Source organism: Bicyclus anynana, chromosome 25 (assembly GCF_947172395.1).
Source record: "Bicyclus anynana chromosome 25, ilBicAnyn1.1, whole genome shotgun sequence".
NCBI classification, from domain to species: domain Eukaryota; kingdom Metazoa; phylum Arthropoda; class Insecta; order Lepidoptera; family Nymphalidae; genus Bicyclus; species Bicyclus anynana.
In genome coordinates, this window is record NC_069107.1 from 3,949,040 (window position 1) to 3,972,007 (window position 22,968).

General features: G+C 37.0%; 1 protein-coding gene across 2 annotated transcripts in view; it reads left to right on the forward strand.

The window, feature by feature from the left end:
- Positions 1 to 22,968, forward strand: part of LOC112050383 (uncharacterized) — a 249,693-nt gene that overhangs the window by 25,748 nt on the left and 200,977 nt on the right. For both annotated transcript variants that reach the window (XM_052889361.1, XM_052889362.1), the window contains exon 2: positions 295 to 721. In XM_052889361.1, the coding sequence (XP_052745321.1) occupies positions 475 to 721 (247 nt within the window). In that variant the 5' untranslated portion in view covers positions 295 to 474. The remainder of the gene's footprint in view (positions 1 to 294; positions 722 to 22,968) is intronic.

A 22,968-nucleotide genomic window follows, 5' to 3' on the forward strand; every position in this document is an offset into this window, starting at 1 on the left:
CTGGTAACTTGTTGGTTGCTTGTTGTCCCTCGAATTATGTACACTCAATACCTTACAGCGCCTGGTCTACTCTTAATAGATAGATAATAATGATAAATAAAGTAGTTATTTTTTGTAATCATTATTTAATCTATAAGTGTTAAAAAGACTACGGAACTCTAAAAATGATGCACACGTAATTCAAAACATAAATGCATGCGGTTGTGTAAAAAATGTAATGAATACACTTCTATTAGATAAAATAAAAACACTCACAATTAATTAATTATTTTATTTTATATTCCCCTTTCCCAGCTGTATTTTGCTATCCGTATGTAAGGTTTTAAAATAAAATCGAAATTGAATATACAAGCCGACCGTACGTTCCAAAAAACGCTAAGTCAATTATGCGCGAGTAAGTGCAAATATAAATCCATACATATCAAAATAGTTATAAAAAACAACATTACAAACAGTGTCATGTGAGAGTTACTGATGACTGAAATAAGCAATGGATTTGGTTTTAGTGGAGAGAGTGGTGTGCAAGGAGTGGGGTTGAGGACATTTTGCGTGGTGTCGATGCGCGGGTTGTTATGGCGCGTTCTGGGGATGGTTTTGGTGGGGGTGGTTGTGGTGGGGGCGAGCGAGTTCCCAGAGAGGGAGTGCTGCGATCCGGTGTACCCCCCGAATACGGCGACCACGGCAGCGGCGCCTGTCACGCATCCCGTCAGCAAGGTCTCAGGTAAGTGCTATTATATATTAAGCCTCAATAGCTCGACGATAAGAGCGATCTGATCTGAGGGGTGGTTCTGAACTGAGGGGTGGTTCTAACCCGCCCCGTTGGTCGATTGTCGTCATCACAGAACAGACAACGCTAAAAGCTAACGCTTTTAGCAATAGAAGTAGCAAGTGGGCGTGGCTCGCGTACACCCGGGTGTGCGGAACAACGCAAGCGTGTCCGCGCATGTACTAGCAGTCTTGTTTTGTTCTGTGACAAAAGGAATAAATAATATTCAACTCTAAAGTAGGGACATATTTCATTTTTCACAAAATATTAAACAGCCATTTAGGCCACGCCCTTGGGTACGCTGGTTTCAATACAAAGAATTGACACTTTATAAATCTAGTTACCTCTTATATCTGTGGTCGTCATCCTATCAGCCGATGGACGTCCATTGCAGGACATAGGCCTTTTGTAGGGACTTCCAAACATCACGATACTGAGCCACCTGCATCCAGCGACTCACTTGATGTCGTCAGTCCACCTGTTGGGGGGTCGGCCAACACTGCGCTTACTAGTGCGGGGTCGCCATTCCAGCACTTTGGGACCCCAACGTCCATCGGCTACGATTGTCGTGCTAACTCCTAATACAGTCTTTTCCGACTAGTTGGAGGGGTATGGGAATATTGGTCATATTTAAAAAGATATGTTAAATATTTTTTTTTTCTACGTTCTACGTAAAACTTATACTTGAAGTGAAACACATGTTTGCTGATTCAATACTGACTTTTATTATATATATAGACCACATCTCACAAAAACAAGTTTTTTACTTAACATTCAAAAATGACATGGAATTCGTTACATAATAATTAATGTACCTATTCAAAATAGATACACATTCAGTTTTAGGTTTCTGACAAACTTAGCTCTATTCTTTTAAAATTAACAGACCGAGTTTAACGTTTTACTTAGGATTCTTTTAGTGGACTCAAAGGTGATTGCAAATATAAGAAAACTAATGTAGAACAAAGGTTATGATTCACAACACTTGTCAAGACAACTTAATTAACAAATCAAACTGTAACCAAATAAGACCCTAGAATGGCAGAGAATGACCTTGAGTGAAGTCACGTACTTGCGAACGATGTGTGTAGGGTTAAAGGCGCCTTTTACTGATATCAAACACTCCCCTTTTCCACTCAAGTCACTCTCCCCGCCTATTCCAAGTAACCCATAAAGAATTACACAACAATAGATGTGGACGGTTCGAACGCCACGAGCACACTGAAGCCAACACCCAACACGAGATCGTGCGACGTCATATCCGTCACAGACTACTATTTCCAACCCTAAACGGCGATAACAATTCCAAAACTTAAAATATGTTGAAATATTTATTTTACTTTTGCCATAAGCAATTGTATAGTTGCGCAATTCTTTTCAGATGCGTTCTTTGACAATTTTTCAACTTTTTGTTTTATTACCTTCTTCTAATATATAAAGTTCTCGTGTCACAGTTTTCGTTGCCATACTCTTCCGAAACGGCTTGACCGATTTTGATGAAAATTTTTGGGCCTATGGGTATCTATGAGAATAGGCCATCATCTATTTTTCACCCCTAAATCCTAGGGGTAGGGTAAAAGTAGGGTATGAGTAGGGTAGGGGTAGGGTTGAGGTACGGTAGAGGTAATGTTGGGGTAGGGTAGGAGTAGGGTAGAAGCAGGGTAGGGTAGGGATAGGGAAGAAGTGCATCATACGTCAAAGCGAAGCTTGAGCGAGTCCGCTAGTTAAATAATAAAATTATGCTAATGTAACAGAAATTTTGTATAAAGTATATATGCGATTATATCGAAGATACAGGGACATCTATGGATGCCGCTGTGCGCTGCCAAGGATTGCTCTAATACGCCCCATATTATTACATGTATTAATATAATTACATAGCTGCAAAACCAAAAAGTAACCCTCAATTGTGTTACCACTGGTAAATATTCTGAATTGTTTCCCATAGAAGCAAATGACGTAAATCCACGTCACAAATATACGGTCGGCGGATTCAGCGTTTTTATTTATTAGCTCGGAAACATCACAGTTGGTGCAAAATTGTGTGTCAGCGGAGCGACTTGACAAATCGTCACGACTAATTAATTCCCACAGTTAGGGCTGTCACTTGTGTTAGATTTAGAAGATTATCATTACCTCCGTCTTCGTTCGCGTTACATCTAGACTTTAACTATTCTTTGTTCAAATTTGCTCCTCCATTCTCCTCCGTTAAGGTAAGAAAAAAAATCTGACCACATTTATTTGACAAGTTGACATGTATATTATGACAATTTTCTCATGGAAAAATTATTTTAAGTAATAGTCATCGAATCACTCTATGATTAGTATCATTATATATTATGATTATGATTGATTTATTAATAGTATCATTATATATACATTACAAATATTTAAATAATTGTCGCGTAACTTTTTTATAGGTATACATCCAATCTTAAAGCAACAAAGCCTACACAAATTAGTAGTCATCATTAGAAACTTAGTTTTTGACAAACATTGAGATTCCCGATTTTTCCAGGATCCCATTTTCAGATACTGGCATGATGACGTCCACTCTTCCTTAGTCTCTTTACCCTAGGGTAAACGGTAGACGGTCCGGTCTACTACTAGTAGTAGACCGGACCGGAACATACATAAAAATAATATCATACAAATACATCCAAACATTTTGGAAGTCGGTTAAAAATGACCATCCAATTGTACTAATTGTGCAACTATCATGTAAAATGACGAGTTTCAACATGCTGGCCATAATCGAACTTCAGTCAAGCGGATATTAAACTCTTTTTTTTTTTTTTATTCTTTAAAAGTTAGCCCTTGACTACAATCTCACCTGATGGTAAGTGATGATGCAGCCTAAGATGGAAGCGGGCTAACTTGTTAGGAGGAGGATGAAAATCCACACCCCTTTTGGTTTCTACACGGCATCGTACCGGAACGCTAAATCGCTTGGCGGTACGTCTTTGCCGGTAGGGTGGTAACTAGCCACGGCCGAAGCCTCCCAACAGCCAGACCTGGACAAATTAAGAAAATCTCAATCTGCCCAGCCGGGGATCGAACCCAGGACCTCCGTTTTGTAAATCCACCGCGCATACCACTGCGCCACGGAGGCCGTCAAACGTCAAACTCGAGGTAAACTTTCAACTACGCCTACCCTACGCCTACCCTACCCTACCCTACTTTACCCCTACCCTACCCCTACCCACTCTATACCCCCTTTTCTAATTTTCCGTGCAATTTTTTAAATTTTTTTCTTCTCCTGACAATAATGACTAACAAACACACAAAAAAACAGTGAAATCGGTCCAGAGCGTGACCAAGGGATAGTCAACGAATCACTGGATACAACATATCGTATAAGTAACTAAGTAGAAGATTAGCAGTCATTTAGTAGGAGTGAAGTTCTGCTTTTTGTCGCGTAACTTTTTCGTACATCCGATCTTTTTTTTCAGATATGATGATGATGGGACTACTCTTAAAGTCCCTATACCCTAGTAGTAGACCAGACCGGAACATACATAAAAAGAAAATCATAAAAATACATCCGAACATTTTGAACTTCAGTCAAGGGGATATTAAACTCGTAATTATGTTACAGTTAAATTAACATACTGATACTTTCAGGATATATCTAAATATACAGGGTGCTGGAGAGTATTTCCCATTAATCGTCAAGGTGTTGACGAGTCCACTTAATCGAACTGCAAAATTAATATTTTTTTAACTAAAAAAATAAAAACTTTTTATGTTTTCATACAAAGTAACAGTTTATTTATTTATTTATTTTTTTCTGTGTTAGTATATTGTTAGTGTATCTGTTTTAAGTTTAGTATGTTAGTGAGTTAGTCTTATTTCTAATTAATAAAATCTATTTAACCAGTAAGTTGAAATTGAAATTGAGGTATAGCTCGCGTTTCGACCTCTAGTACGAAGTCTCGAATCTACGTTCTCGAAGTGATAACCGTTTGGTCCTACCTTGTTCTAAGACAAAGTTTTTTAGCAAGTCTTTTACTTCTGAGGCTGTCAAAATGTGGAATAATTTGCCGTGTTTTGTCCGTGCCAGTAATTCACTTGCCATTTTTAGTTTCGTTTGAAACGACATTATTTGTCGTTGAATTAAAATTTAATTTTTCGAGGTATTTATTTTATTGTTATTTATTATTTATGTAGTATATATTAATTATATATATATATTTGTATTAGTTCTAATATATTATGTAATACATATGTAAATTTTAATATTATATTTACGTATATATTATATATATACGTAAATATAATATTAAAATTTACATATATATTATATATATATATATATATATTATTTATTTATTTATATATATAATTACATATAATGTATTGCACCTTCCCGCTCTTTCTTCGCAAGTTCTCTCGTCAGGGGTTGCCTGGTAGAGATTACTTATAGTAATAAGGCCGCCTTTGCATGCTAAGTTTAATTTATGTTTTTTTAATGTTTCAATTTATAATTGTATTTTTGTGTGCAATAAAGTATTTCGTCTTCTTCTTCTTCAAACTACTGCTTGCATGTTTACTGTGACATTGCTTAGACTATCCACAGATTAAATACATAGAATATCTGATTACTGATCGATGTTTGACTGTTTCGTCAAAGTAATTCAAATAATACCGACTATCCATGTAAGACACGCCTTTATCTATCGTTGCATTTTAAAATTTGGCTACGTCATAATTATAAGTATGCGTCAAGGGACACATTTTAATCTAGATAGATCTATTTACATAGAAATATTATTTACTCCGAAAGTATTCATTTTAGAACACATGTACTTAGAACATTTTAAATTAATTTTCGGTAAAGGTTATAACCCCAGAGTTATGGGAAATACTCCCTAGCAACCTGTATAACGTTTAACAAAAGAGCGCAAAGCGCATTTTTCGACCTAGCGAATTCTTAATTCTCTAAGTCTGCCAATCCGCAATGGGCCAGAGTGATGGACTCCCCTCTCATTCTGAGAGGAGACTCGTGCTCAGTGAGCCGAACAATTGTTAATGATGATGAAAATAAACATACTGAAACTTTCATACATACGCTTAACAAAAGAGCGCAAAGCGTATTTTGTTAATTTTATTTATGGCCAGTAAACGCCGCGGCCGATATAGCGCGTCGGGTTGTCACCTTTAATTAATGGCTCGCAATCAGGGCTGCCACATTACCATTCGTAATATTTCCTTTTGGATAACTTTTTACTCCAACGTTTCCTAGTTAAGAAAGTTTTAATGAGTTCCTAACGACCTTTGAACGTATTTATTTAATGATATATCTTTTAATGGTATATGACTAGTTTCAGATTGATGTAATGCGTTGGCTTTTATTGCGTGTGTTCACTTTTGTCTATGATTTTACGGGTACAAAGATGTCGGCCTCCATGGCGCAGTAGTATGCGCGGTAGATTTACAAAACGGAGGTCCTGGTTTCGATCCCCAGCTGGGCAGATTGAGATTTTCTTAATAAAGTCCAGGTTTGGCTGGTGGGAGGCCGTGGCTAGTTACCACCCTACCGGCAAAGACGTACCGCCAAGCGATTTAGCGTTCCGGTACGATGCCGTGTAGAAACCGAAAGGGGTGTGGATTTTCATCCTCCTCCTAACAAGTAAGCCCGCTTCCATCTTAGACTGCATCATCACTTACCATTAGGTAAAAAAAAATATAATATACTTGAGAATGCATTTTTTGTATTTGAACTCTTCTTTAACGCCCGTTAAAAAAACTCTCGTGCGAATGGGGGCACTATATATTTATAAACACGGACTAGGATTTGAACTTCTTTTGTTTAAAATAAAGTGAACTTTAGTAGTAATAACGCCGCGTGGTTTCACCCACGTGGTTCCCGTTCCCGTAGAAATACGGGGATAATATATAGCCTATAGCCTTTTTCGATAAATGAACTATCTAACACTGAAAGAATTTTTCAAATCGGACCAGTAGTTCCTGAGATTAGCGCGTTTAATCAAACAAACAAACTCTTCAGCTTTATAATATTAGTATAGATTACGGTCTACATTAAAGGAAATGGTCTTTGTCATTTCGTAGTACTAGCATGCGACAAAATGATATACTAATATTATTGTCGACCAGTAGCGGCGGAATAAAAAATATCTCTGTCTCTTTTTTTGCCATGGGACGGATCGACGCTGTGGTTGAATAATTACTAAAAGTAAAAGTTGCCAGCCCTACCAGCTCTGATAGTTTTGATACAACACTGCCATCCTTCATTTCCTCTATTAACTGAGGCGGAACGGTGAACTGGGTATTGAAATTAACGAAAAATATGGGGTTCACAGTTCATGGGTTCACTTTGTCATGATGTTATAAAATAAATCTACTTACATCATCAATACATATCAATAAATTGAATTATCTGTCTGTGATCTCATAACTGCGAAAGTTTGTGTGTAAGTGTGTATGTTTGTTTCTCCTTTACGCTGCGGCTACTGAAGCGATTTGGCTGAAATTTGGAATGAGAATAGATTTTACTCTGGGTAAACACATAGGCTACTTTTTATGCCGGAAAAATCCATGGTTCCCGCGGGAATTGTGAAAAACTGAATTCCACGCGGACGAAGTCACAAGTGTCCGCTAGTTGCAATATAATTGACCCCGCTGTGGCGGACGCGTAAATACTTGTACTGCATAGCATAATCACATAGGCACATAATTAAAACTTATTAAATATCTATAATATGTTTTAATACATTTGAATGTATTAAATTTCTTTAACATTACATTTTACATAAATATGCGTTGTTAGCCAATGTAATTATTTAATATATTAGATTTTAGCGCGCGGCCTTAGTGTGCGTGCATTGTACATTGCGACGCACACAGGCTACTAGTTAACGGTATCGCACGCGGCCCGCTCGGTGCCGTGCGCGGCGCGGCGAGTAGTCTCAAGTCTGCTTTCGGCTATACTTCGCGCGCATACCTATTCTGTTTAATTACGTATCTGCTAAATAGCTATAGTTTCTAGTGTTCTATGTACCTACTCTTTCTTGTGAACTTTATACTTGTGCCTGTGCTGTAATAAACATTCTTCCGTGCATCTCGCTATCTTTCACTCACTCTCCTACTTGATCTATCAAGACTTTTATATTAGCGACACACAACCCACGCTATACCGCAATTGAGTGGTCTATTGAAGGCCTCTGTGGCGCAGTGGTGTGCGCGGTAGATTTAAGATTTCATAATTGGTCGAAGTCTGGCTAGTGGGAGGCTTCGGCCGTGGCTATCCACCCTAACGGCAAAGACGTACCGCAAAGCGATTTAGCGTTCCGGTATGATGTCGTGAACCGAAAGGGGTGTGGATTTTCATTCTATTCCTAACAGGTTAGCCCGCTTCGATCTTAGATTGTATCATCACTTACCATCAGGTGAGATTGTAGTCAAGGGATCCCCCACTAGATGGAACGAGAAATTCAAGCGGATTGCAGGGAGCCGATGCTGGGGGCTCGAGACTGTAATTGTGCTTGGAAATCCATGCAAGAGGCCTATGTCAAACAGTGGACGTCCATCGTCTGATAATGATGATGATGATTAAAATACTATCAAGTTTTTTAATTTTTTGTCTGTCTGTCTATTTGTTCTGGTAAATCTCTGGAACGACTGAACCGCTTTAAATAATACTGACGTAAATTGATATTCTTGTAAACAAAGTAGCGAGCGTCCACCAGTTTCAAATATTTCCCAAAATAATCTTTTTTACATAAAAATAGTACCGACTTCAAAGACGTATTTCAGTTATTCTGATTTTAACACAAAACTACTGAAATGAGACCAATCTAAAAGTATACTCTTTCAAACGAAAAAAGAATTTTCAAAATTGGTTAATAATAGACGAAATTATGAGGTAACGAACATAATACTTTTATTGTTTTTTTTTTTTTTCATTTTTTTTTTTACAATCTCATCTGATGGTAAGTGATGATGCAGTCGAAGATGGAAGCGGGCTAACTTGCTAGGAGGAGGATGAAAATCCACACACCTTCCGGTTTCTACACGTCATCGTACCGGAACGCTAAAACGCTTGGCGGTATGTCTTTGCTGGTAGGGTTGTAACTAGCCACGGCCGAAGCCTTCCACCAGCCAGACCTAGACCAATTAAGAAAATCTCAATCTGCCCAGCCGGGGATCGAACCCAGGACCTCCATTTTGTAAATCCACCGCGCATACCACTGCGCCACGGAGGCCGTCAAAACATACGCGTTGAATTGAGAACCTCCTCCTTTTTTTGAAGTCGGTTGAATAATGACTTTTAATTCACGTAGGAAAATATCCGATAAATCACTTACAAGTTTTCAACGTTCTATTTTTTTGGGTTCTTTTGTAAAACTCTATTAAAGTGGGCTAGTATGATGAATTGCAGAATATGAATGGAAGTTCCACCTAAATTGTTAATGCCCCAGATTTAGCGGAAAGGGGTTAAAAATGTAAGCTCGAGTTTTACATTCTATTTAATATGCTTTTTTTTTGCGCAATGTCCATAACAGTTTTATTTATATTACAGTTTATCTGTACCTTTTTATTCATAGACAGGTTTACGTCAGTTTTATTTTTAGCACGCTTAATTAGCTTCACTTGTAACTAACTACAGTAGAACCTGCTTAAGACGACTGTATTGCTCAAGGAGATCCTATTTCACCTTTATTGTTTAATGCAGCTACTGTTAAAATCTGTCAAAATATTAACCAAGTGTTTATTTCTCAGTATGCAGATGACTTCATTATTTATTCTAGACAAAACAAATTGATGGATTCAGTATCCTGTGTACAAAATGCTTTAGTTGTTTTCCAAAATTTAATTTCTGAAATTGGTCTGCATATCTCAGAAAGAAAGACAAAAGTGTGTGTATTCAGCAGAGGCAAAATCAGAAATAACATTAAGTTAAGTATTAATAATAGGGATATTGAACAAATTAGCTGTGTAAAATATCTTGGCATGTGGCTTGACTGTTCACTAAGATGGGCAAAGCATATTAATGAAACTAGGAACAAGGTGGAAAAACATATGAATATTTTTAAAGTTCTTGCAGGGTCTAAATGGGGTGTTCATCCCAAACATCTTCGCAGACTATATATATCTATTATACGTAGTAGGATTGACTATGGTAGCTTTTTGTATCATAATAGTGCTGAGAGTAACTTACTTAAGCTGGTCCGTGTACAAAACCAAGCAATGAGAGTTATTGGAGGTTTTATTAAAAGTACCCCGATCCATGTGATGGAAAGTGAGCTATGTATTCAGCCACTCGCAGTTCGTAGGCGGTTTCTTGCAGGGAAATTCTATTTGAAATCTAAAGCAATTGTTTCTATCACCACTACAATTTTAGAGAAGCTTTCCGAATTATGCCAAGGTTATTACTGGAGAAATAAAAAACTGCCTTTATTAGTTGCCATATTCAGAACCTATAGAGATACTTCCATGTATTCCAGCTCTATACCAAATATATTTACTTTGAACACATGGGCCAGCAATATTGATCTCTCCCACGTTATTTGCGATAATATTGTTGGCATAGATAAAGCTAAAAGTATGACTAACGAAATTGAGCTAAGAATGACATGTTTGAAGTATATGTATGAAAGATATAGTGCATATTACAGCCTGTATACAGATGCATCTAAAAATGAAATATGTATGGGAGCTGCTTTTTATGATCCACAGATTAATAATATAAATAAATTTAAAATTAATGCTAATATTTCAATTATGAACGGGGAATTAATAGCAATTTTTGAGGCACTAACACATGTTAATAATATTCAAAATTATAGTGGTAATTTCGTTATATTTACTGATTCAAAAAGCAGTCTCCAACATTTGGCTCAGATTCCTTCGACATGTCGAGGCACCCCGGTAGCCATTAGTATTCTAGATTCTATCTGTAGGCTTCGTGAAAAAGGAAAAAGCATTGTCATACAGTGGATACCTTCACATATAGGATTAAAAGGAAACGAAGAGGCTGACTCTGCTGCCCGGCAAGGGACCCAAGACGGCACACCTTACCCGTGTTTGCCTCTGTCATCTGATGTACTCGGCAATGTGAAAATAATGTGTAAAGAAATATGGCACGAATACTTCAATGAGCGATCTCGCACAAAGGGCATTTGGTACAAGACTCTGCAGAGTGAGCCTCTTCGTCATCCATGGTTCTACACTATTAAAAGGAAATATGTGGTCGCCCTATTCAGACTCCGTTCTGGTCACATTCCTTCGAAGAAATTTACACATTTAATGGGAATCGATGACTCCCCAAACTGCCCGGTTTGCGGAGTCATCGATGACATAGTGCATGTTTTGATGGAGTGTGAGCGGAACGCAGCTGAGCGTGAAGACCTATTTATAGATAATAGTGTGGGACTGTGCAACAGCATCTTGGCTTTTCCCCTGTCGGAGCAGGCGAAAGTGCTGTGCACTTTGTTATTTAACATAGAGTAATTAGATTAATTTTGGATTTAAATTGTGTTTTGTAGAAATAGTGTAGTTAGTTAATTATAGTCTAAAATTGTTAGCAGAATTACGGAGCGACATTATCATCCTGTGATAAAGCTTCTAAATAAAGATTAAAAAAAAAAAAAAAAAAGACGATCACGCTTAAAACGATTTCTTGCATAATACGTAATTTTACTCCAGTCCCTACAACTTGAGCCATGTTTTTATACATTTCCTAACGCTTAATACGATTCGTCATCACGTTTAATACGCCTACATGTCACACGCGTGTAATTCCAAATGCGACAAATAAATTACAACAGATAGATCAGGATATCATAAAGAACTGAAAGACCCTGACAGCAAACGACCTTGACAATGGGTTTCTAAACTGAACACTGCAAAAGTAAAATTCAATTGAAAATGTCGTTATTGCTAATGCATCAAAATCTTTTTGTCATTCGCTTAATTAGCTTAATACGCTTAATTAGTATTAGAATAAGTGATTACTTTAAGTAGTATAATTAGGTACTCTTTACACCAATTACACTAATTTTTTGCTATGTATGTATGCAGCGCCGGCCCGAAGCAAATTTTAAAATGGAGCGAGATTTAATTATGGCGCCTCTCCGCTCCTAATAGTCGATATGAGATCTATACCTGCGCCTATACCAAATTATGCGTATAAAGTAAAAATTAAACGCGAAGATCTCGATCATACTCTGGGGTGACCAATCTCGATCATACTCTGGGGTGACCAATTAAAAAACAATCGCAGTATCATCTGCGGTTGACTAGGATTATCATTATGGCGCCCTCTAGGATTTGGCGCCTGGGGCGACTGCTCCGTTCGCCATATGAACGAGCCGGCCCTGTATGTATGTGTCCATTTTAGTCGTTATATTTTTCACTATCCCCCTACCCATATCCCGTATAATAACGCTTTCCCGTCTAAGACGCGTTTTTAGTTCGGTCCCTGCGAAATCGTATTAAACGGGTTCTACTGTATGTATGTAAGAACATCTTGGAATCTAAAGGAGATAGTCCAAAATTGTGTGGAGCCCGGATCAGTCATTGTACCCTGGCGGAAATACGTATGCAAAAATAGTCCAGAGGGATCGAGACGGGAATCGTACCCTGGACATCTGTTGTGCCTTTAAGGCTCTTCGTAATGTTTCAGTCATTATTAAAAGCCAGAATAGAAATCTTTTGAATACATTGCAAATAAACGTATACTTACAAGAAATATTATGGAAATACGAATAAGAGGAAAATCAAGTAGGTAAATAATTGTCAACAAACACTCTTGGAAGCAATAAGCAAACATTACATGTATAACCGTTTGCACGAGAGCGTCATTATCACATTCAAATATCTCTGAGCATCGCTTTGTTGTAGCTATGAATACAAAATGTCACCCTTCGTGTTGTGTTGTCAATCTTTACTTAATTATTATTTTTCACTCCTAGCAAATATTAAAAAATAAATACTTTAATATAATCAAGAAAAATGGCGTCTTGTTTTTAAATATTTTAAAAATTGTTCTCAAAAACTAAAGAAATAAGATGGAGTATTTTTTTATTGGTTTTTATTGATTATTATATTAATTTACGTAATTGTTGTTAGTGTTAAATTTTGAAATACAAATCATGAAAAAAGCTTGTATATGCAGATGTCAAGGAGACTTTTGTTTTTTTTTGTGGGTCGTTTGTTAATACATGACCATGCCTAACGCCAATTATTTATTACTAGCTGACGCCTCGCGGTTTCACCCGCGTGATTCCCGTTCCCGTAGGAATACGGGAATAATATATAGCCTATAGCCTTCCTCGATAAATGGGCTATCTAACACTAAAACAATTTTTCAAATCGGACCAGTAGTTCCTGAGATTAGCGCGTTCAATCAATCAAACAAACAATCAAACTCTTCAGCTTTATAATATTAGTATAGATTTGCCAAGTTTTGTTATTTTTTTTTATTGTAGACACCGCGCTGATCTTGACGATGGTATCGGTGTTTAGAATCACAGTACTATACTACTACTCCTGATGGTACGCGCGGGCCAGGAGGGGAGTAGCGATACCCCGCGCAGTCCTTTCCCCCCGTCGCCCGCATATCATGGGTGTGTCATCAACAGACTTGCGTGGTAAGTCTGTTGATGACACACCAACTACGCCACACAAATACCAACTACGCCAGAGAGGTCGTCAAAGTTGTTTCAAAAAAAATTCATATCCACAAGAAGGCAAATAAACTATTAATTAATTAGTTTCATTAATTATTAATTATATAGTAGTATTATTATTACTCGTAAATCCATTGAATACAAAATGCAATTTCAACTAGCAGACGAGCAATGGGTACTCCGAAAATCGTTTGCCTATTAACTGGTCATTTCCACGAACAAATCGGTTTTGTACAGCTCACGTGTGGCGCCAGTGTAAGCGGATTATGAAAAAGAGTGAAAAATGCTGCCAAAAAATACAAATTCAAAGAAAAAATCATATAAAAACAAAAGTACTACTAACATGTACATTTAGTGAAAAATTGTTATGTTACAGGCAACCTTTAAGTTTTTAACTGTTGGGTATATTCTTTTATCTAGTGTACAATAGGGATGATGACTAGGTTTGAATATATAATGTAAGTAAACACAAACTTTTGTGCGCTCATTGGAATAGCTAAATGCGGATCACTTTTTTCGGTGATTTTATAGTCACGTAACATGACTATAATATAAAATTTTGTTGGCTATTAGTAATAAATTAATTAATTAAACAAATAAAAAACTCGACTGCATAAATTATACAAAAACTGAAAAGAAAAAAACAAGCTCAGTCCAAGTGTAGAAAGCAATTAGAAAACAGTCGCAATAGTAAAAAAAATATTTTCTTTTTCATCTCGAGTCTATAGCGTCTCACAGTCGTCTTGTTGGTTTTTTTTAATTTCACCTATCTAAGAACACTTGGGTTATTAAGACAAATCTAACGATATCTTAATTACGTAAATCCGCCCAACGGTTTGGAAGATATGAGATAATAAAGAATATTACATACATACATACATACATACAAGATACGCGCGAAAAACGTAACCCTTCTTGCAGTCGGGTAATAAGTAAGTCAGTGACGCGAACGCGCGAGATTTCACCCATCCAAAAAGTGTCTAAGGTGCACGGAACTCTGCGCATGCGCCAGTCAGGATCCTATCGGTGACGCGAACCCATAAGATTTCCCCCAAACAAAAAGTTCCCAAAACACGGCAAAAGAAGTTTTCACTTGAAAAACCGCTGTAATTACTATGTCTCTTAGACTAATAACCTATAGACTGGCAACACATAACAATTTTTTCACTCCAAACGTAAGCCACGCCGACACGCAGACACTACTTATCGTAGCGTAGCGATGCGTCAAGGGCTCCCATTTCGGGGCACATAAAAAGGCTATCTATATGTATATAAATCTATGTTGTGCTTGTTATAACAAAACTAACTGGCTATCGAGTAAAGAATATATTTTGAAAAACCGTAATAAAGCGCACCAACAAAGGCATTGTAATGAATAAATTATTTCCTGAATATAAACACCTAAAGTGGGTTGTGGCCACACTGTTAGCGGGCGACCCTTCACAACATTTTTCCGATAATTGAGGATAATTATGACACAATTATCAGTTTGTTAATAGAACTAATTAGGGCTTTTAATACTGAGGCAATTTAATATATTTCGGCCTTCATTTTACATTGTCACACAATGCCTAATTACTGTTGATTTGTTGTGGAAACAAATACGTTAATACCCAGAATAAATACACAGAAAACAAGCAATTGGTATGGCTTATTACTGTTGCTCTGTCTTCATTATTTATTTTCAGAACAAAAATTCAATGCGTCCTTCAACTTTGACCCACCACGCTGCTACGATGAGGGTTAGCGGGTTAAGGATTAATGAAAAACGAAAAAATGAAAAAAATCTTTATTCATCAACTAAGTCTTACAAATAAGTAGCAACAGGCCCCCTGTACTAGGTGGGAAAACCCGTATTACTGGGTGTCCCACTCATTCAAATATACGACTAGAAAGACACGTTATTTGTTAGTATCATCAATGATAGATGCTGTTAGATGTGTTACTAGTGCATGAAAATTGAGGCGCTCAAAAGAGGAAAATACACAACTCAATGTTAGTTGTGGTCAATAACGAACGTTATTTTAATAAATAATACCTAAACATCGTCTACAATGTCGAGTTGTGTGTTCAGGAAGTGTAAAAACTATATATACATAAATATATAATGGAATTAAAGACAAAATTGTGCATGTGTGCGCTTGAAGTGTAGCATACTATTCGTATCTGTTTTTGTGGTGATTTTGTAGAAACGTAACCAATTTTTTTTTATATTATGATGATGAACTTCCGCAAAGTAACGCCTGCTTCTATCCAACAATGGTTTTTTTTACAAGTTAGTCCTTGACTACAATCTCACCTGATGGTAAGTGATGATGCAGTCTAAGATGGAAGCGGGTTAACTTGTTAGTTTCTACACGACATCCTACCGGGACGCTAAATCGCACGTACGTCTTTATCGGTAGGGTGGTAACTAGCCACGGCCGAAGCCTCCCACCAGCCAGACCTGGACCAATTAAGAAAATCTCAATCGCCCCAGCCGGGGATCGGACCCAGGACCTCCGTTTTGTAAATCCACCGCGCACACCACTGCGCCCCGGAGGCCGTCTAGTGTAACATTATCTTTGAGTAGCATAGTCTATATTTTATTCTTATTTGGAGTCTTGTGGGGAATTATGAAATCTAAGTTCCCTATTTTAATGCAAAAAATAGCATTTTCAAAGTTCAATATTATACTCGTACAAGAAAGATAAATAGACAAATACGTAAATAAGACAAAAGGCAAATTACCTTCGCGGTCGACGTTTATTTTGAAAATCCTATTATGTTATCAAGTCCATGTATCTTATGCAATATAAAGCTCTGCAGTTGTTGTTTATGAAATTACTCGGATCATGTAGAAATGGTATTGTATACGAACGTGACCTAGATCTAGTAGACGAAGAGCCAGTGAACCACAGACCTTCGTCATTTCATAAAAGCTAAAAGTTTGTCAGCTCTTGCTCCTACCATAAGTAAACAACTGATGGAGCGTTTTTTTATGCAATAAAGGCTTGTGCTTGACTAAAATTAAGCCTGATGGAAAGCATTAAAACGGTCTAAGTTAGAGCGCGCTTACCGAGAAGATGCCTATTCACTCTTGCCTTGAAGGAGCTCAAATTGTAGGAGCCAGGAAACACAGACGCCGGAAGGGCATTCCACATCTTAGCCGTTCTAATAGGAAACGTTCTCACAAAACGTTGACTGAACGTCGACAACAAAGGGATGCCAATTTCACGACGTCTCGCTGTTCTGTGGTAAAAAATAATACTTTATACTTAGACGGTTGAAGGTATGGATCCTTGAAACCTGCTACCTCCCAAAGCCAGCACGGTCCAATCTCCATAGTTGGTATATACTCCATAGTTGGTAATACTCATCTATAGTAGGAGCATGAGCTGACGAACTTTCAGCTTTTATTAAATGACGAAGGTCTGGAGTTCTCGGGCTCTTAGCCTATAGGTACAGCTCCGTGTCTCAACAAATGCTGAGATTCTTGAGTTTTATGTAAACTGTACTGTTGCATTTTATTCTCTCAGTTTTCAAGCTACGACTAGTATAATAGTTATGTGGATTTAAAGTCTTCTTTTATTTCTTTCTTTTCTTAAAACCTTTTTCTTTTTTTTATTCTTCACAAGATAAGTTTACAATCTCATCATTATCACCATTAATTCATTGTTGAGAACGAGTCTCCTCTTAGGTTGAGAGGTTAGGCCTTAGTCCACCACGTCGGCCAAATGCGGATGGGCAGACTTCACACACGCAGAGAATTAAGAAAATCTCTCATGTGCAGGTTTCCTCACGATGTTTTCCTTCATCGTTTGCTAAACTCCATATCCCCTCCATTTTAAGGCGGGAGGCCTGACCATATAGTAAGTAGGCCGTTAAAATAGGCTCAAAATGATAAAATTCAAAATTCATTTATTTCAATTAGGCTTAGTTTACAAGCATTTTTGAAAAGCCAGAATTATGTCATAATTTAATCTAATGGTGGTAATAATAGTCGAAAACTTAAAATTAAAGTAACGAGGGTTCCAAACGTGCCTTGGTCCGAGAAGAGCCCACAACAAACTCAGCCAAGGTTTATTTTTTTTTGTTTACAAACATTTTACAAACTTATTTCAAACTAAGCACACAGTCGTATAATAGAGTTTAACACCAAGCTTTTTTATCATTTATATAATCATTATTACTATAATAAGACTTTCATAAAAGCTTGCGATAAAAAACCAAGTGCTTGTAATGTGATTCCATGCCCTTCTTTTTTTTCCTTTTTTTATTCTTTTACATGTTAGCCCTTGACTACATTCTCACCTGATTGTAAGTGATGATGCAATCTAAGACGGAAGCGGGCTAACTTTGTTAAGAGGAGGATGAAAATTCACACTCCTTTCGATTTCTACACGGCATTGTACCGAAACGCTAAATCGCTTGGAGGTACGTCTTTGCCAGTAGGGTGGTAACTAGCCACGGCCAAAGCCTCCCACTAGCCAGACTTGGACCAATTAAGAAAATCTCAATCGGCTCAGCCGGGGATCGAATCCAGGACCTCCGTCTTGTAAATCCACAGCTGCAACGCAGCAGCAAATATGATCATGGCGGTAATACGTTTGCTGACGATCTTTATCACAAAGAAGTCTAGCCCTAATACGCTTAGCATTTCTTGCACAGTGCTATCTAGGATTGCTCGTTTACATAATTCAGTTTGTCTAGACACTAGACATTCCAAGTCAATGATCTTGGGTGCAAATATTACACTTTTCACATGAAAGCGTAACTTGATTTTTGAGATTTTTATGTTGATAACTTAAGGCCTGTATTAAACAGAAATACGTCTTTTTAAAAAAAAAAACCCAGCGGATGCCGCTATTTCGAGATCTAGACCACACATGCGTAGTCTTAATTAGAGCTTAATTGCTGTGGGAGACTATTATGCAGAAGGACTACAGTATAAAGGTGAATAAATCATCATCTCCTTACCCTTATCCCACTTTAGTGGGGTCGGAAAAATATGTCAATCTTTTCTATTCGTAAATCTATTACTCGTCAACTCATCATATACTCCTTTTACACACATGTCCTCTTTCACACAATCCAACCATCTCTTCTTTGGCCTTCCTTTCCTCTTATGACCTTCCACCTAAATAAAGGTGAATAAATATTATGAATTAACAAATGAACTAACTAAAAATGGCTATGTGGTTAGTCTGTACGCCGTAGAAGTAGGTGCGAGAGGATTACCAGTAAAATCTCTCTATAACTTGCTTACCTTAGTCTCTCTAGAATTGCAGCAAGTTCAATATTAGAACGAGTATCCAAAGCTGCTCTAGTAGGATCTTACCAAATGTGGCTAGGCAGGGAGAACAACACGAGCGGAGAAGGGGAGTGTTATTCGATTGTCAAGGAATTCCTTAACCCTACATCCATTGGTTACAAGTCCTGGATTTTGCTCGGAGGTTTTTTCTCTGCCACGCGATGGACCCGGCACCCGCACGGTGAATTCATGGATTGCTAAGATATTCGTCTCTCTTGGTATAATGTGCTCCTATATTAGTAACTACGGTAGTTATCGAAGTTATTCCTACTGAGTTGTATTTAAAACGCTACCGTAGTCTGGAATTAGTATACCGAAAATTGGGGGTCTTCTTTAGTTAGTCGATTTTTTTTTTATAAAATTTAAATCCACAACCACCCTACCAGCAACGACGTACCAAGTGATTTAGCGTTCCGGAACGATGTCATGTAAAAACAGAAAGGGGTATGGCTTTTCATTCAACTAATGCTAAGTTAGCCCGCTTCCATTTTAGATTGCATCATCAATTACCATCAGGTGAGATTGTAGTCAAGGGCTAACTTGGCTAAATTTTGGGTGTGTGTGTATGTTTGTTCCTCCTTTACGCTGCGGCTACTGAAGCGATTTGGTCGAAATTCGGAATGGAAATAGATTTTCCTCTGGATTAACACATAGGCACAATACTTTTCCTTTTGAAAAAATCCATGGCTCCCGCGGGATTTGTGAAAAACTGAATTTCACGCAAACGAAGTCGCGGGCGTCCGCTAGTAAAGAAACTCACCCTTAATTATAAATACATCGCTTCTGATATTGGAAGTCGACGAAGGCTAGGATACCAGTTTATAGACGTAAAGCAATTGATTTATAATCTTAATGAAAAGCTAACATACCCTTAACGCTGCCAATTACGGATCGTGTCAAAGTTAATGAGCTCACATAACCCGCGGCGCAGAGATATGTACCGACGTGTACATGTAGTGAAAATATCCTAATACATTATACATACATAATAGATACTGTCCTAACTTATTACGTATTTCTGCCGAATACTTCGTCATTTAGAAACGAATTTTGAAAATTCTCTTTTTGTTTGAAAGTGTATACTTCCAGAATGGCCCCATTTCATTTTCATGAAAGTCGGTTTAGTAATTTTGTGTTAAAATCAAAATAATATATATAATTTGAAGTCGGTTCCATTTTTATGTTAAAGATTATTGCATACATGAATTTTGTCACGCAACGAATTGCCACAGGAGTTGCAAGTATTCTGACGGTAACAACGGACCCTTACCGTATACCCGACCGTACCGTGTGCCCCAAGCTTAATTCTTGTGAACCAATAAAAATCTATCTGTAGTGTAAGGGTGTCTACACACAGTCAATTTACCTAGAGTTAGGTAGTGTTTTGTTTTGTTTTTTGTTCTATATACATATATTTTGTTTTCATATAAATTAATCTGAATTTAAAATTAATGTTGTTCGTCTTTGTACAATGTACATTTTAAATCTGTATTACTTATATTTCCTCACTGCATTTAGACTGCAATTATTGCAGACCCACTTATTGGTTGTCAAACATTGACAACCAATATGTGGGTCTGCAATAATTAACATAAATTGTCAATAACTTTGATAATATTACTAAATATTAAATATGGACGTCTGTGTTTCAAAAGTGCTTGTAAACTAAGCCTACTTGAAACCCTAATAGTAAAACTTTTTTTAAAAAACATTATTAAGAACGTGAATTAAGCAATAATTTCATTACATATACATAAATGAATTTTGTTATGTCGAGAAAAATATCAAATAATTTTTAACTTATAGGTATAGTTTAGGTTTTATGGTATGAGTAGATAAAAATACATTAACATACGAGGTGCAATAAAAAAAACTTGCGGTGGTAACCTTAATAATAATAAAAAAGGCTTAAGGCACAGTTATGATATTTATAACATCTGACATATTCACGAGAAAAGGGTAGACATTTACGAATAAAGAATAATAAAACTGTACGGTAATGGATAAAGGCACATTTATTATTGGAACTTACCTTTTCCAATATTGATGTATGGATCAGCAGATTAGGTGGGAGGTTAGAAATGCTTAAGCTAAGTGACGTGTCGATTTGTGCGAAGGTGGTTTGCAAACATGGACGACTTTGCTACAAAATAAAAACAAAAATGTGTAAAAAAACAAGCATATCTGATTTTGCTGATAACAATTTTTTTACTACTACTAAAATAAAATATTTTTTAATTACATTTTTACTGTCAATAACTAAATTATTACTACTTCATGAATTTTTATGCTATTTTTATAAATGTGATTTTTTTTAAATAGTACTTCATAAATATAATAATTACACTAATATTATGAATTAAAAAAAAAGACAAAAAAGGCGAAATTTTGTATGTATATACAAACCGATTTGGCCGAAAGTTGGAACGGAACTAAATTTTTACTTGTAATCCCGGAAAAATCCATGTTTCTCGGGGGATTTGTGAAAAGCTGAATTCCACGCGAACGAAGTTGCGGGCGTCCGCTAATCTTCTTATATATTATAATCAGCTGAAACTCTGTATGTCACCGATAGTTTTCTTGCGATTGGCTGCTTACGTAACTGTCAAAACGAAGCGTGACTGATTCTGCGTAAATAATATAATAGCATAATTATATAAATAAACCTTAATTATAAAAATAAATATATAAATAAATTATAGTATAATAGCATAATTATATAAATAAACCGTATTATTTTCAAGTTGGTATGTGAGCGCCATTAACCTTCCGATGAGATCTTAGTAGAAGATCGATTAAAACAAATTTCAAAATTGAAAAAAAAACAGCAACATAAAACAACTCCCTACATATTATATTGTTAAACGCCACCACAAAACTTTCATTTATAACAAAATAAAATCGGCTTAAATGTGATGGCGTCTATTTCATCAACTAAATAGCGTCTGCGTTTGTAGACTGCCTTAATAATACTTTCTTTAATGTTTTCAAGTTTCACACTCACGGTAAATATTTATTATTTGTCTTAAAGTCAGGCGGCTTTTGCTCGCAAGATATACAATTTACACTGCCACTTTTTAAAATGAATTTACTTTTCGCACCTTTAGAATTATGGAGACCTAATCCAAAATTTTTAGATTTTGACTTTCAATCATATAATACAATGAACATACCCATTGTCTGTTTATAAAACATAGGCATTTCGTGTAAAAAGAGATAAAAGCATATTTAGGTCTATATCACGCCAACGATCTGCATTATTATAGAGCACTAATGCATCAAAGAGCCGTGATAGCCCAGTGGATATGAGCTCTGCTTCCGATTCCGGAGGGTGTGGGTTCAAATCAGGTTCAGGGCATACACCTCCAACTCTTCAGTGTGCATTTTTAAAAATTAAACATCACGTGTCTCAAACGGCGAAGAAAAAACATCGTGAGGAAACCTGCATACCAGAGACTTTTTTTGATTTTCTGCGTGTGTGAAGTCTGCCAATTTGCATTGGGCCAGCGTGGTTGGCCTAACCCCTTTCATTCTGAGAGGAGACTCGAACTCAGCAGTGAGCTGAATATAGATTGATAATCTATTGCTATACTAATTACGTATGGTAACTACATACACGCCTAGTTCAAACATTCACTTGGCTAGTAACTACATCGTAAACTTGATCAAGCTGTCGCATCGCGCGGTCGACAGCGCAGTGTAAACAAGCCCTAAATTTTAATGAACGTTGGAGCAGTGACGTTACGGGATAACAGCCAGAGTCCTAAGCATTGATTGACTTTCAACCCATATAATGGTTCAAACTTTCAAAATTCTTGAAACACAACATTTTTGTTATTAAAGAGTTAATACAATGTACCGATCCGAGACATTGTCGTCGCCGTCGCCCCCCATTAGGTGGACCGAGGATAACAAGCGGGTTGCAGGGAGCCGCTGGATGCTGGCGGCTCGAGACCGTTGTGCTTGGAGGTCCATGCAAGAGGCCTATGTCCATCAGTGGACGTCTATCGGCTGATAAGGTAAGTAAGTACATTTACCTATTTTGAAAACTAGCCTTAAGTTTTAACGAACGTTCAAACAGTGTCATCAAACAGCCTCTCCGCCCTTTGCAGTGATTAAATTTCAACCCTTTTAATGGGAGAAACATTTATGTGCCGATTTTCAAAATATTTCTATCTGCTTAACATATTATACTGATCAATATTCCCCGATCCCCGCCCGCTATTGTCCTAAGCTATTTTAACTATTATTGTTCA